The 16811-nt window shown below is 39.7% G+C and overlaps 1 protein-coding gene across 1 annotated transcript in view; it reads right to left on the bottom strand.

Annotated features, from left to right (window-relative positions):
- The window catches only part of LOC126355080 (ELMO domain-containing protein 3-like), a 100687-nt gene that overhangs the window by 29246 nt on the left and 54630 nt on the right, over window positions 1-16811 (bottom strand). Inside the window, exon 4 of the mRNA XM_050005264.1 lies at window positions 16581-16702. Within this exon, the coding sequence (XP_049861221.1) occupies window positions 16581-16702 (122 nt within the window). The remainder of the gene's footprint in view (window positions 1-16580; window positions 16703-16811) is intronic.

Here is a 16811-nt window from a genome sequence, read left to right as displayed (position 1 = left end):
AGTCATGGGATACCTCCTAATATCATGTTGGACCTCCTTTTGCCTGGTGTAGTGTAACAGTTCAATGTGGCAGAGACTTACAAGTCATTGGAAGTCCCCTTTCGGAATACTGGGCCATGCTGCCTCTGCTGTTGTCCATAATTGCAAAAATGTAATTGCTGCAGGATTTTGTGCACAAAGTGACCTCTCGATTATGTCCCATAAATATTCAATGGGATTCATGTTGAGCAACCTGGGAGCCCAAATCATGTCTGAATTGTCCAGAACTTTCTTCAAACCAATTGTCAACAATTATGGCCTGGTGACATGGCACACTGTCATCCACAAAAATCCCATCAGTGTTTGGAAGCATGAAGTCCACGAATAGCTGAAAATGGTCTACCAGTAGCCAAACATATCCATATCAGTTCAGGTGGACCAAAGGACCCAATCCATTCCATGTAAACACAGCCCACACAATTATGGAACCAACACCAGCTCGCACAGTGCCTTGTTGATAACTTGAGTCCACGGCTTTGTGGTCTGAACCACACTAGAACCCAGCCATCAGCTCTTACCAACTGAAATCAGGACTCATTTGACCAGGCCACAGTTTTCCAATTATCTAGTGTTCAACCGACATGGTCACGAGCCCAGGAGGGGCGCTGCAGGTGATGTGCTGTTAGTAAAGACACTTGAATCTGTCGTCTATTGCCATACCCCATTAATGGCAAATTTCCCTAAGCTATCCTAATGAATATGTTCGTCATATGTCCCACATTGATTTCTGTGGTTATTTATGCAGTGTTGTTCACTGACAACATTTCCAAAACAGAATGTCTCACGTGTGTAGCTCCAACTACCATCCCCATTCAAAGTCTGTTAATTCACGATGTGCAGCCATTATCACATCGGAAACCTTTTCACATGAATCACCTGGGTACAAATGACAGCTCTCCCACTGCACTGCCCTTTTATACCTTGTGTAAGAGATACTAACGCCATCCATATAAGCTCATACTGCATGTAAATATTTTATTGCATGACAGGTTACTTTATATTTACAATGAGAACAACACCCTACAGAAACCCAGAAGGCTTTACATAATGAATTACTCTTGAAAAGAGCAAAAACCAAAAAAACTACATTGGCACAGACCAAAAACTTGAATGACATCGAGATTCACAATACATAACCTCTATCATTCTTTCTGCAATGATTTATCCAGTACGTCACCTTAAGTGGTAACGTAGTGGTAAACATGACTTTGTCTGCAATATATCAATTATTGGAGAGAACTAGTTTTATTATTTATGTTTGCAGTAGTTTCACATTGTTATCTTTGTACACTTACAGAGAGACAAACCCGGTAGAAATACAACAGAGAAGTTTGTAAGGCCGCATTAAGCTCTGTGGCGGAAAGTCAAAGGTGTAAGTTTAAAGCAGTTATAATTAATACTGAAGATATTTCAATTAAAATTAATATTTAATTTACTTTCACAGAAACTTTAGTGATGTGGATCCTAAAAGACGCTTCTACAAGTAACATGCCAAATTTCTAGATGGTGTGATGAATGGCAGCTAGTTCTACATGTAGACAAATGGAAATTAATGCAGATGAGTAGGAAAAACACACCTGTAATGTTTGGATACTGCATAAGCAGTGTCCTGCTTGACACAAGTCACATCGTTTAAATATCTGGGTGTAATGGTGCAAAGTGATATGAAATGGAACGAGCATATGAGGATTGTAGAAGGGAAGGAAAATGGTTGACTTCAGTCTATTGGTAGAATTCTAGGAAAGTGTTCTTCCTCTGTAAAGGTGACCACATATAGGACACTAATGCAACCTATTCTTGATTACTGCTCCAGTGTTTTGGATTAAAGGAAGGCGCTGAAACAATTCAGAGGTGGGCTGTTAGAGTTGTTACTGGTAGGCTCGAACAACATGCAAGTGTTGTGGACATGCTTCAGGAACTCACATGGGAATCCCTGGAGGGAAGATGACATTCTTTTTGAGGAACATTACCAATAAAATTTAGAGAAGTGACATCTGACTGACTGCAGACCGATTCTACTGCCTTCAACATATATTGTGCATAGGGACCATGAAGATAAGATACATGAAATTAGGCCTCGTACAGAGGCATACAAAAGTTGTTTTTTCCCTTGCTCTATTTGCAAGTGTTACAGGAAAGGAAATAACTAATAGTGGAACAGGATACCCTCTGCCATGCACCATATGGTGGAGTGCAGAGTATTTATGTAGATGTAAATGTAGAACTAGAGTGCTTTCAAATTAATGATGATGAGGTTATACAGCACTGTGGGACATTTGCATTATACGAATATCTTTTATTCACTATATTGCATTCAGTATATTTAATCAAAAATCATAAGGGGTCACCTTAAGCATCCCTAAACAATGTTATTAAATCATGTCCCAAAACTGTTAAATATATGGAGCTCAAGGAAACACTGTTTGCCACACCACAATAATATATGAACGTTAACTTATCACTGACAACAAAAATAACTGCTATTAGTAACAGAAAATGATCCTCACAAAACATTCATAAAAGTGTACAAACTGAAAAGTTTGAAGTACTTAGAACACTAAGAGAACTGAACAGTTATTGGTCAGACTCGATCCTTACAACTAAACCATTACAGGTCTAGGTTATTCAATGCAATACATTTGCAAAAATATAATTAGTAACAAATTACATGGCAATGCCAGGTCTCCTTGTATTTTGGTTAATTATTTAATGAATTATAAATCATACACAAAATGTTACCATCGGTGTTTGGACTTTTAAGGATACTTGCACAGGGAGCAGTGCCGAATAAATAAAAGTTTCTATAATCAATCTATGTTAGTCGCACTAGTGTTACCAGAATCCATAGCAAAATCCAACTATTTCTTCATTTTTTTATGAGGAACAGGCCACACAGAGTGAAGGAGATGACATCATCTGGTAAGTGGCAAAGAAATGTTTGTAGCAAAACCATGCACAGGGAGATTCACTTGGTTTTCACTTAATTGAAAGTCTTTCTTGTAGTTCCCTGACACGGATCTTATATACAATAGGAAAGTTCTGGCATAATGCAAATAATATAGGAGTAAAGGTGGTCACTCACCAAACAGCAGAAGCATTGAGTAATTAATACTATCAATCAAAAGAGAATGAAAACTTTGCTGGCTTTCAGAAGAAATCCTTCGGTGTGCGCACGCACGCATGCACACAGCAGTATCCCTACTCTGTGATAGCTAGCCACACAAAGCTGATATTAAAGTTCGACAGGTGGATTAGGGTGAGGGGGTGTTGTGTTGGTGGGGTGGGTAGAGGGAGAAAGAGGCAGGAAGCAGGGAAAGGGATTAAGGATGGGTAGTGCTGTGTCCCTCTTACTTGCAACACTCACATCCATGCTTCAGGCATCGTCTACCGCACAAACACCTGCAAGCCAAACAACGTCTCAAGCTATGCTAAATTATTGTCACCACATCCTCTACCCAACTATTTCCCCTTCTCTCTCCTATCACACTGTCCCCATCCATGTCCTAACATCATCATCATCATGCATCGTACCTCACCAGTTCTGGTACCTGCATTATCACATGCCTAGCTCACGCACATGCCATCCTTCCCTCCTGATTTCCTGACCAGCACACCTAGCTATTCCCTCCCCAAACCCCCCTTCCTGCTTCCCACCTCTTTATTCCTCTACCTGCCCCACCTGACATAACCTACATCCAACCCAAGACCACCTACCACACTGCATGCCAACACTGTGTGTGTAACTGGCACTATGTAGGGACATGGACAGGTGTGTGTGTGTGTGTGTGTGTGTGTGTGTGTGTGTGTGTGTGTGTGTGTGTGTGTACTCTAGCTCATCGAAGAATTTCTTCCAAGAATTAGCAACTTTTCATTCTATCTGATGTGTGCATACTGACAACTCAACACTTCTGCTATGTGCTGAGTTGTCTCCTTTACTACTAAATTCCTGACATAGACCTCACAGAATAATGAATGCAATAGACACTGTCACTACAATGTCAGATTTAACAAGGCAGGATGTTTCAGTTGCTTGGTTACTTATTTATCCTGATCTTGCATCAGGTATGAAAATGGCATGAAACAGAAATTTATTTTGTTTACATGCTGTAATGGTATAATTACAATGTGCAAGTATTTAATAAAGTAAAAGCTTTTCAAAAATTATTGTAATATTATTTCAAAACATAATTTGACTACACCCAATATTTGTCACTTTCTGTACTTGTACCTCTAGTGGTGAAATGTCATCGGAGATGTCACTTGTCAGCCTTGCTACACCAAATATATAAATCTGATGCTAACATTGGTCGTTTTCAACTCTTTTACATGCTACTTTCTGTGCAACACCACCCTTCCCCTAACCCTATAAAAGTGATGCTAAGGATGTCCTACCCCCACAGTAATTCTCTCCTGAAGCTTAGTTGATGTACGATATGTGATTAAAAACGAATGGATATTTTTTTAATTTTGTGAGCTTTATATATTCGATTAAAAAAAATATATCTTGTTGGTGTTCCTGGCGTACGTTTACATTTTCAGCCATTTCTAATATTTATTTTATTGTTGGTAGTCAGAAAGATTATACATGTTTCCGAGTGTTTGGCAAACTTTTGCTTTTGAAAAAGATGGCTCAATGAATTTGAATTAAATTTTGCTTGAAATATGGAATAAAGTGCAGCAATGCATTAAAAATGTTGACTGTGGCTTTTCAGCAGATTTACTATGAGTAAGACAAGAGTTTACGAATGTTATAAATGTTTCAAAGAGGGCTGAGAAGACACCGAAGACGACAGCCACCCTGGATGCCCTAGCATATCAATTACTGGTGACAATTTGGAAGAAATAAACAAAACGGTTCTGTAAACTCACCATTTCATCACCAGTGAGGCTGGTGATGATGTCAGCACATCCTTTGGCTCATGCAATTTTTTTTTTGTTTTTTTTTTGGAGGTTTTGGGCACGAAACATGTAGCAGCAAAGTTTGTTCCAAAATTGCTGAATTTCAACCACAAATGACATTTGCTTAGACACCACTCAGGGACTGCTGAATGAAAACAACAGTGATCCATAACTTCTAAAGAAGATAATAATAGGTGACAAAACATGGGTATATAGGTATGGTATCCACACCGAGGCTCAACTGAACCAATGGAAACTGCCTGAAGAGATAAGACTGAAAAAAATTCATTAAGTTTGATCACAATTTAAAGTTTTTCTCTCACTCCTTCTTTTGATTACAATGGGACAGTGCAACTACCTAGAAATTATGCACCATTTGCATGCATGCACCTACCCAAAGAAAATGACCAGAACTGTTGCAAAACTACTCATGGAAATTGCATTACGACAATGCTCCCGCTTACATCTTAATGCTTGTTTGTGATTTTCAGGCAAAAACCATTGTGTTACCTCACCTGCCATATTTGCCACGCATAGCCACTTGCGACTTCTTTCAATTCCCTAGCCTGAAGAGAACCATGAAAGGATGTTGTTTTGCCACCACTGATGAGATATAAACAAAATTGCTTAAGGAACTGAACACCATGACGAAAAGTGATTTCGAGAAGTGTTTCCAAGACTGGAAAAAGATCTGGCACAATTGTGTTATATCATCAAAATCAGTTCAGCTGTTTAGTAATGAAAACATGAGAGACAGACATACTTTCACATTTAATAATATTAGTATGTATGTATGGATTAAACACACTGAGGATTGTACAAGCACTGTATCCATTGAACTGTGTAGAACATACAAATCAGTAAAAGCATTTTCACAAATGAGTTAAGTTCAAAAGTCAAAGAATAAACAGATTTTTCAGAGTAAATATTTTCCATAATTCACATAATATTCTTCAAATCAAATAAGCACCTTTTACTGAACTTTTCTAAAATAGGCTATGGCCTCTCTCAGTGTTCAAGCTTTCTCCACATAAATCTCACCAAAATTGGTTCAGCAATTTAGTTGTGAAAATGTAAGAGGCAGACCAGTTCCGCAATTATAATATTAGTACAGATGTTTGACTGATGCAATGAGTAAAGTCTGTTGTTTATATACACGTGACTAATGAGCACAGTGAGAAGACTAGTTTGTTCAGAATGTGGCAAAACAAGTTAATGGAAAAAAAACTATTCGCCATGAAAGTGTATAAAAATGAGGTATATTCCGTGTATAAAAATGAGGTATATTCCAGTTTACAATGCAAGCCATCAGTTTTTACCTCTGCCACACTCAATATGATGACTGTGACATCACTGGAGGCTCTTGATTGTGCATATTTACACTCCTGGAAATTGAAATAAGAACACCATGAATTCATTGTCCCAGGAATGGGAAACTTTATTGACACATTCCTGGGGTCAGATACATCACATGATCACACTGACAGAACCACAGGCACATAGACACAGGCAACAGAGCATGCACAATGTCGGCACTAGTACACTGTATATCCACCTTTCGCAGCAATGCAGGCTGCTATTCTCCCATGGAGACGATCGTAGAGATGCTGGATGTAGTCCTGTGGAACGGCTTGCCATGCCATTTCCACCTGGCGCCTCAGTTGGACCAGCGTTCGTGCTGGACGTGCAGACCGCGTGAGACGACGCTTCATCCAGTCCCAAACGTGCTCAATGGGGGACAGACCCGGAGATCTTGCTGGCCAGGGTAGTTGACTTACACCTTCTAGAGCACGTTGGGTGGCAAAAGATACATGCGGACGTGCATTGTCCTGTTGGAACAGCAAGTTCCCTTGCCGGTCTAGGAATGGTAGAACGATGGGTTCGATGACGGTTTGGATGTACCGTGCACTATTCAGTGTCCCCTCGACGATCACCAGAGGTGTATGGCCAGTGTAGGAGATCGCTCCCGACACCATGATGCCGGGTGTTGGCCCTGTGTGCCTCGGTCGTATGCAGTCCTGATTGTGGCGCTCACCTGCACGGCGCCAAACACGCATACGACCATCATTGGCACCAAGGCAGAAGCGACTCTCATTGCTGAAGACGACACGTCCCCATTCGTCCCTCCATTCACGCCTGTCGCGACACCACTGGAGGCGGGCTGCACGATGTTGGGGCGTGAGCGGAAGACGGCCTAACGGTGTGCGGGATCGTAGCCCAGCTTTATGGAGACGGTTGCGAATGGTCCTCGCCGATACCCCAGCAGCAACAGTGTCCCTAATTTGCTGGGAAGTGGCGGTGCGGTCCCCTACGGCACTGCGTGGGATCCTACGGTCTTGGCGTGCATCCGTGCGTCGCTGCGGTCCGGTCCCAGGTCGACGGGCACGTGCACCTTCCGCCGACCACTGGCGACAACATCGATGTACTGTGGAGACCTCACGCCCCACGTGTTGAGCAATTCGGCGGTACGTCCAACCGGCCTCCCGCATGCCCACTATACGCCCTCGCTCAAAGTCCGTCAACTGCACATACGGTTCACGTCCACGCTGTCGCGGCATGCTACCAGTGTTAAAGACTGCATGGAGCTCCGTATGCCACGGCAAACTGGCTGACACTGACGGCGGCGGTGCACAAATGCTGCGCAGCTAGCGCCATTCGACAGCCAACACCGCGGTTCCTGGTGTGTCCGCTGTGCCGTGCGTGTTATCATTGCTTGTACAGCCCTCTCGCAGTGTCCGGAGCAAGTATGGTGGGTCTGACACACCGGTGTCAATGTGTTCTTTTTTCCATTTCCAGGAGTGTATAACAGCACTGCTGTGTGTATATTTCTTTTGATGATAATAGACCTATATTAGTTGTATGTACTGCACACATTACTAATGAAGTAGTCAGAAATCATTTCTTATTCATAATTTGTTGGATTTGGTAAGTGTGTGTGGCAATCTATACTTGATGTACATAAACAATTGTGATACAGGTTATTTCCCAAAAATGATTGATTGCTTTGGTTCATATAAGCATGTGTTCATATAAGCAATTGTGTATCATTCTCTGTAGTTGAACTATACAGATGGAACAAATCTACTTGTTTTTGGGGTGGCGGAGTTCTGGAACTTTTCAGTAGAATGATATGTGTCGATTTCTATACAGGTCAGCTTCAGTTTACGACATTTATTATTCCCATATTAAATTATTTCTGTTGTTTCTTTGTTATTCTCTTTTATTTACAAATTCTACAAATCTCCCTGCCCTAAACTAATTTCTTTCCAAGGGGGTTCCAGTAATCAAAAATTAATCAAATGTGGTACACTATACACATCACATCACAACATAGTTACCATCATTTGATATTTAATGATTATAATCTCAGTCTTGATATTAGGGAGTTTGTTACATTCACCACAGTATGATGTCAAAGATGCAGTCTCTATTACAAATGCATAACATATAGTCGCCAAGGTGATTGCATCAGTGGCCAAAGAAGATGGACTGTAACGTAATTTGTCATAGCAGCAAAAAGTGACCTCCAACAACAAAACAAACCAAGAATAAACAACAAGCAACTGTGAAAGAGAAATGTGTGCAATGAGAGGGGAGAGGGTTTTGAAGCCCCTGAACAAAATATACTGATGCGACAAAAACCATGTGATATATATATATATATCTTCCACATGGGAAAAATATATTAAAAACAAAGATTCCAAGACTTACCAAGCGGGAAAGCGCCGGCAGACAGGCACATGAACAAAACACAAGATATAAAAGGGCAGTGCACTGACGGAGCCATCATTTGTGCGCACGTGATACATGTGGATAGATTTCCGAGGTGATTATTGCCACAAAACGGGAATTGACAGACTTTCAATGTGGAATGGTAGTTGGAGCTACACGAATGGAACATTCCATTTCGGAAATGAATATGGAATTCAATATCCTGAGATATGCACAGACAAGAGTGCACCAAGGATACAAAATCTTCAGGCCTTAGCTCTCACCATGGAAAATTCACTTAATGACCGAGAGCAGTGGTATTTTCGTAGAGTTGTCAGTTCTAACAAACAAGCAACAATGCGTGAAAAAACCGGAGAAATCAATGCGGATCATTATGACAAACATACCCGTTAGGACAGTGTTGCAAAATCTGGCATTAAGGGGCTATGAAAGCAGATGACCAAAGAGTGGGCCTCTGCTAACAGCACATTGTCTGCAGTAGCCCTCCTGGGTTTGTGACCATATCTGCTGAACCCTGAGCGACTGGAAAACCATGCACAGGCCAGATGAGTCCAAATTTCATTTGGTGAGAGCTGATGACAGAACAGTTAAAGTGTGGTGCAGATCCCACAAAGCCAATGGACCACAGTTGTCAACAAGGCACTATATAGGGTGTTACAAAAAGGTATGGCCAAATGTTCAAAATGTCCTCCATTAGCGAGGATACATGCATCCACCCTCCATCGCATGGCTACTGCCCTGTGCTAATCCATACATCAAATGGGCATCTGCCAAGTCCGCATTTGTAAACATTGCACTGACTGCAAAACCACATTCGTGAATAACAATAACTGTTGATGCTACGTACTGATGTGCTTGATGCTAGTACTGTAGAGCAATGAGTTGCATGTCAACACAAGCACCAAAAGTCAACATTACCTTCCTTCAATTGGGCCAACTGGCGGTGAATTGAAGAAGTACAGTACATACTGAAGAAACTAAAATTAGCTCTAACATGGAAATTAAGCGTTTCCGGACACATGTCCACATAACATATTTTCTTTATTTGTATGTGAGGAATGTTTCCTGAAAGGTTGGCCGTACCTTTTTGTAACACCCTGTATAACAGCTAATTCACAGGATAAAATTAAAACCATATGGTCAGTTGCTTTTAATTTTATCCTGTGATTTAGCTATTAATTAAAACCATATGGTCAGGTGACGCCCCCCCCCCCCCCCCTTTTGAACCATGGACCTTGCCATTGGTGGGGAGGCTTGCATGCCTCAGCGATACAGATAGCCATACCGTAGGTGCAACCACAACAGAGGGATATCTCTTGAGAGGCCAGACAAATGTGTGGTTCCTGAAGAGGGGCAGCAGCCTTTTCAGTAGTTGCAGGGGCAACAGTCTGGCTGATTGACTGATCTGGCCTTGTAACACTAACCAAAACGGCCTTGCTGTGCTGGTACTGCAAACGGCTGAAAACAAGGGGAAACTACAGCTGTAATTTTCCCCGAGGGCACCCACCTTTACTGTGTGGTTAAATGAGGATGGCGTCCTCTTGGGTAAAATATTCCGGAGTTAAAATAGTCCACCATTCTGATCTCCAGGTGGGGGACTACTCAGGAGGACGTTGTTATCAAGGGAAAGAAAACTGGCGTTCTGCAGATCGGAGCGTGGAATGTCAGATCTCTTAATTGGGTAGGTAGGTTAGAAAATTTAAAAAGGGAAATGGATAGGTTAAAGTTAGATATAGTGGGAATTAGTGAAGTTGAGCGGCAGCAGGAACAAGACTTCTCGTCAGGTGAATACAGGGTTATAAATACAAAATCAAATAGGGGTAGTGCAAGAGTAGGTTTAATCATGAATAGGAAAATAGGAATGCGGGTATGCTACTACAAACAGCATAGTGAACGCATTATTGTGGCCAAGATAGATACGAAGCCCACGCCTACCAAAGATAGATACGAAGCTCACGCCTACCACAGTAGTACAAGTTTATATGCCAACTAGCTCCGCAGATGAAGAAGAGATTGATGAAATGTATGATGAGATAAAAGAAATTATTCAGGTAGTGAAGGGAGACGAAAATTTAATTGTCATGGGTGACTGGAACTTGACAGAAGGAAAAGGAAGAGAAGGAAACATAGTAGGTGAATATGGAAGGGGACTAAGGAATGAAAGAGGAAACCGCCTGGTAGAATTTTGCACAAAGCATAACTTAATCATAGCTAACACTTGGTTCAAGAATCATAAAAGAAGGTTGTATACATGGAAGAAGCCTGGAGATAGTGGAAGGTCTCCAATAGATTATATACTGGTAAGACATGGATTCAGGAACCAGGTTTTAAATTGTAAGACATTCCCAGAGGCAGATGTGGACTCTGACCACAATCTATTGGTTATGAACTGTAGATTAAAACTGAAGAAATACAAAAAGGTGGGAATTTAAGGAGGTGGAGCCTGGATAAACTGAAAGTACCAGAGGTTGTACAGAATTTCAGGGAGAGCATAAGGGAACAATTGACAGGAGTATGGGAAAGAAATACAGTAGAAGAAGAATGGGTAGCTTTGAGAGATGAAACAGTGAAGGTAGCAGAGGATCAAGTAGGTAAAAAGACGAGAGCTAATAGAAATCCTTGGGTAACAAAAGAGATATTGAATTTAATTAATGAAAGGAGAAAATATAAAAATGCAGTAAATGAAGCATGCAAAAAGGAATACAAACGTCTCAAAAATGAGATCAACAGAAAGTGCAAAATGGTTAAGCATGGATGGCTAGAGGACAAATGTGAGGATGTAGAGGCTCATATCACTAGGAGTAAGATAGATACTACCTACAGAAAAATTAAAAGAGACCTTTGGAGAAAGAGAACCACTTGAATGAATGTCAAGAGCTCACATGGAAAGCCAGTACTAAGCAAAGAAGGGAATGCAGAAAGCTGGAAGCTGGAAGAAGTATAAAGAGTGTCTATACAAGGGCAATGTTCCTGAGGACAATATTATAGAAATGGGAGAGTTTGACAAAGCACTGAAAGACCTAAGTCAAAACAAGACCCCGGGAGCAGACAACATCCCACTAGAACTACTGACAGCCTTGGGAGAGCAAGGCTTAACAAAACTCTACCATCTCTTGAGCAAGATGTATGAAACAGGCAAAATACCCTCAGACTTCAAGAAGAATATAATAATTCCAATCCCAAAGAAAGCAGGTGTTGACAGATGTGAAAATTACCGAACTATTAGTTTAATAAGTCACGAACGCAAAATACTAATGTGAATTCTTTACAGATGAATGGAAAAACTGGTAGAAGCCGACCTAGGGGAAGATCAGTTTGGATTCCTTAGAAATATTGGAACACAAGAAGCAATGGAACGGAATGGACAGTGTCTTGAATGGAGGATATAAGATGAACACAACAAAAGCAAAACGAGGATAATGGAATTTAGTCGAATTAAATCGGGTGAGCTGAGGGTATTAGGTTAGGAAATGAGAGGCTTAAAGTAGTAAATGAGTTTTGCTATTTGCGGAGCAAAATAACTGATGATGGTCGAAGTAGAGAGGATATAAAATGTAGACTGGCAATGGCAAGGAAAGCGTTTCTGAAGAACAAAAATTTGTTAACAATGAGTATAGAATTAAGTGTCAGTAAGTCATTTCTGAAAGTATTTGTATCACTTCATTAATGAGGAGATATTGAATAGAACTGGAGAGAAGAGAAATTTGTGGCACAACTTGACCAGAAGAAGAGATCGGTTGGTACGGCATATTCTGAGGCATCAAGGGATCACCAATTTAGTATTGGAGGGTAGTGTGGAGGGTAAGAATCGTAGAGGGAGACCAAGAAATGAAAACGCTAAACAGATTCAGAAGGATGTAGTTTGCAGTAGGTACTGGGAGATGAAGAAGCTTGCACAGGATAGAGTAGCATGGAAAGCTGCATCAAACCAGTCTCTGTACTGAAGACCACAACAAGAACATGGTCAGTTGTGAAGGAAATGTCTGTTCAGCAGCACAAGGTTGACGATATAAAGTCAGTTCGTTGTAAAAATATTTCTGTTACTGATAAGTCAGATATATGTACAGTATTTAACAATCACTTTCTGAGCTTTGCTGGTGAATTAAATAAAAATCTAGTTTCTACACGGAATCATTTAACTCTCTTGACAAATGCCTTTGCGAGATTGATATCTGAAATACTCCTCTGTGATACAGAGAAGCGGGAAATAGAGTCAATAATTAAATCACTTAAGATTAAGGACTCTCATGGATATAATGGAGTGCCTAGCAGAATAATAAAGTACTATTCTGCAAATGTTAGCCCCGTATTTAGTCATATTTGTAATTTTTCCTTTAGGAATCGTCAGTTTCCTGAATGATTAAAGTACTCAGTAGTAAAGCCACTTTATAAAAAGGGAGAAAGGAATAATGCAGACAATTGTAGACCTATTTCTATGCCATCAGTGTTTGCTAAAGTTATTGAAATGGCTGTGTATGTGAAGATAATTGATCATTTTATATCACACGATTTGCTATCAATGTACAGTTCGGCTTTAGGAGTCAATTAACAACTGAAAATGTTATATTCCCTTTTCTCTGCGATATACTGGATGTGCTGAACAAAAGTTTCTGAACACTAGGCATATTTTTTGAGTTAACAAAGGTGTTTGTTTGTGTTCATCACAAAATATTGCTCCAGAAGTTGGACCATTGCAGAATACGGGGAGATCACAAATGGTTAACCTCTTGCTTTAGCAACGGACAGCTAAAGGTCATTATTCACAGTGTTGAGAATGGCTGTGATGTGGGGTCTGAGTGGGGTACAGTCAAGTGGGGGGGGGGGGGGGGGGGCAGGGATCAGTGTTAGGGCTATTCCTGTTCCTTACTTATATAAATGATATGCCCTCTAGTATTGCAGGAAACTCTAAAATATTTCTGTTTGCTGATGACACTAGCTTGCTAGTAAAAGATGTTGGGTGCAACATTAGCTCAGTTTCAAATAGTTCAATTCAAGATCTAAGTACATGGCTTGTATAAAATAATCTAACACTAAATCACAGTAAGACTCAGTTCTTACAGCTTCTAACACACAATTCAACAAAACGTGACATTTTAATTTCACAGAATGGGCATACGAAAAGTGAAACTGGACAGTTCGAATTTCTAGGTGTTCAGTTAGATGCTACACTGTCGTGGAAAGACCAGTTCAGGATCTTGTTCAAAGACTTAATGCTGCCATTTTTACTATTCGAACGGTATCTGAACTAAGTGATCGTTCAACACGAAAATTAGTCTACTTTGTTTATTTTCATTTGCTCATGTCATATGGTATTATATTTTGGGATAAATCTTCCCATTCTAACAGGATATTTTTGGCTCAGAAGTGGGCAGTTTGGGCAATAAGTGGCATTTGTTCACAAACCTCTTGTCGACCCTTGTTCACGAGTCTGGGTATTTTGGCATTTGCCTCTCAATATATGTATTCCTTACTGTCATTTCTTGTTACCAATATTAGCTTATTCCCAAGAATAAACAGCTTTCACTCAGTTTATACTTGGCAGAAATCAAACCTGCATTTGGATCAGACTTCCTTAATTCTCGTGCAGAAAAGTGTGCAGTATACTGCTGCATCTATATTCAATAAGTTACCACAAGAATTCAAACATCTTAGCAGTAATCCATGCGCCTTCAAATCGAAACTGACGAGTTTCCTCATGGGTCACACCTCCTATTCTGTCGAGGAGTTCCTTGGAAAATTACGCTGGTTCTTGTTGTATTGTTGACTGCATTTACTTAAACTTATGGCTTTACTTTTTCAGGTTCATAAACATTTTATTTTTATCTGTTATTACTTTTATGTTGTAATTTCACATACTGACACATTCCATGACCTTGGAGATTTGCACCTCGATTTGGTCCTACAGAACTTCACGTGTAAATAAATAAGTAAGTAACAAGCAAGTATCTGCCATCTCCAGCAGTTTGAACCAGAATGCATTCCAGTCAGAGCTGCTGGAGATTGTGGTCATGTATACATGGTGTGTGCTTGCTTGTGTTAATGAATATGTGTGTGTGTGTGTGTGTGTGTGTGTGTGTGTGTGTGTGTGTGTGTGTGTGTGTGTGTGAATGAGCTTTGGCCAAAAGCTAAGTGTACCTGTCTGTAAACTCACCATGTAATCTTTACGGTAAGTAGCAATCTATCTTTTTCCTTATATTGTCTATATTCCAACTTGGGGTTTCTATTGTTTAATTGTCATAATTAACCAGTCAATTATACAAACATAACCAAATGGAGCATTGTTGTATTGCCTTATAAGGACCCTTATGGCATATAGTTCTTACACCAGACACTAAGTATGAAATTACATGCAACAATTAAAATTGTAATGGGCAAGATTTTTGTTTGTCAATTCATTGTTCTGATTACCTTAATTTCAGAATATGTGTTATAATCATATAAATAACTTCCAAAGGACACAATAATTAAACATTTCATGTATGAATTTACAATAACCTTTGCTAACAAGTGTTGTAAAATAGATGTTAAAAGAACATTAATCTACTAAAAGATTTTGTGGACGACAAGAGCATTATCAAATTATTTGCACCATTAAAACTACACATTCTTAAGGAACAGATAGCTCTGCTATGAAACTGTACTTTTATGAAACTATGTAAGACTGTATGTTCAAACATTTATGAATGAATTGTAAAATATTTTTATTATTTTTGACTTCAAACTGTGATTTTTCACATTTGACTAATATTTTATGAAGTTGTCAAGCAGAAGGGTCCGTTAACAATGTAACATTAGTCAAAATATGACTGAAAATATTTACTTTTCATTATTTCTTAATTATTGTTCATATATAAAAGCACTTGTTACCTTGTAGAAATTGTATTATGTTATATGCACATATATATTAGAAAATAACTTCAGTAGAATGTATATGTTTCAATTAGCAACGTAATCAATTTAGGCACAGGCTACACTGGTTCACTGTTAGCCTTCAGTTAGTCATAAGTTACTCGTAAGTCAGTCTGGACAGAGCCTTCAGTTATGAATGGATACAAATATGTAATCTAAAAAAAAGAGTATGTGACAAGAGAATTACTGGTTTATTTTGGAAAGAAAGACCTAGTTACATTATTAGTATTTGCTGAACTTAATACCCCAGCTGAGAGAAATGAAGACATATGAAATTCAGTGATGATTATATTTCATACTCATTATTATTGCAGTTCTCACTTTTTTGAGACAGCACGATGAACTGCACAACATGCAGAATGAAGCACTATGGTGACTTGTAATGGCTCTGAGCACTATGGGACTTAACATCGATGGTCATCAGTCCTCTAGAACTTAGAACTGCTTAAACCTAACTAACCTAAGGACATCACACAACACCCAGCCATCACGAGGCAGAGAAAATCCCTGACCCCGCCTGGAATCGAACCCGGAAACCCGGGCGTGGGAAGCGAGAATGCTACCGCACGACCACGAGATGCGGGCAGACTTGTACTACTGAGTCATACTGCATTAATTTTACATAGTAGACAAGAGGTGGGAAGTTACATTTCCCAAACTGCTGTGATCATCTGTTCTTCAGTCATGTTAGGAGGACTGATTCTGGTTACATTGTAAAGTCTGTGGTACCTCTCTTTCTTACAAAGCAATGATTGTTTATTCCAGATTTGTTCTGCACTTTTATTTCTACCATGCTTTACAATTATAGGGACCAATTACACTTCCACATTACTTGTGGCATTACAGAGATCTATCTGCATAGATTTACCAGTAGAAGACACAGACAATCAGTTGAAAACTTCTTTATGATCACTTTCGGCTAATCAAAAGGCGTTTTTTAAAGATTATATAGTTAGTTGTGGACTAAATAACTAAGTCACTGAAAGATTCCTGTATCTTACCTGAAAACCTATATGCTCCCAGTGCACCCCATAGCATGGGCAGCCCAAATTTGCACCAGTAAATCTGTAATATACGGTCTGGAGAATTCTTATATGTGTTGCATCTCTGACATCCAGTTTACCTGAGGAAAAAAAAGCTTACTATCTAACTGAATTTACAGTAAATTAAATGAAGGAGGAAATATGTCTATGTTTTTCTTTTGGACAGTGAACAATCAAAAATGTATTTTT

This window comes from Schistocerca gregaria, chromosome 3, assembly GCF_023897955.1.
Source record: "Schistocerca gregaria isolate iqSchGreg1 chromosome 3, iqSchGreg1.2, whole genome shotgun sequence".
Classification (NCBI taxonomy): domain Eukaryota; kingdom Metazoa; phylum Arthropoda; class Insecta; order Orthoptera; family Acrididae; genus Schistocerca; species Schistocerca gregaria.
This window is presented reverse-complemented; position numbering and strand designations above follow the sequence as displayed.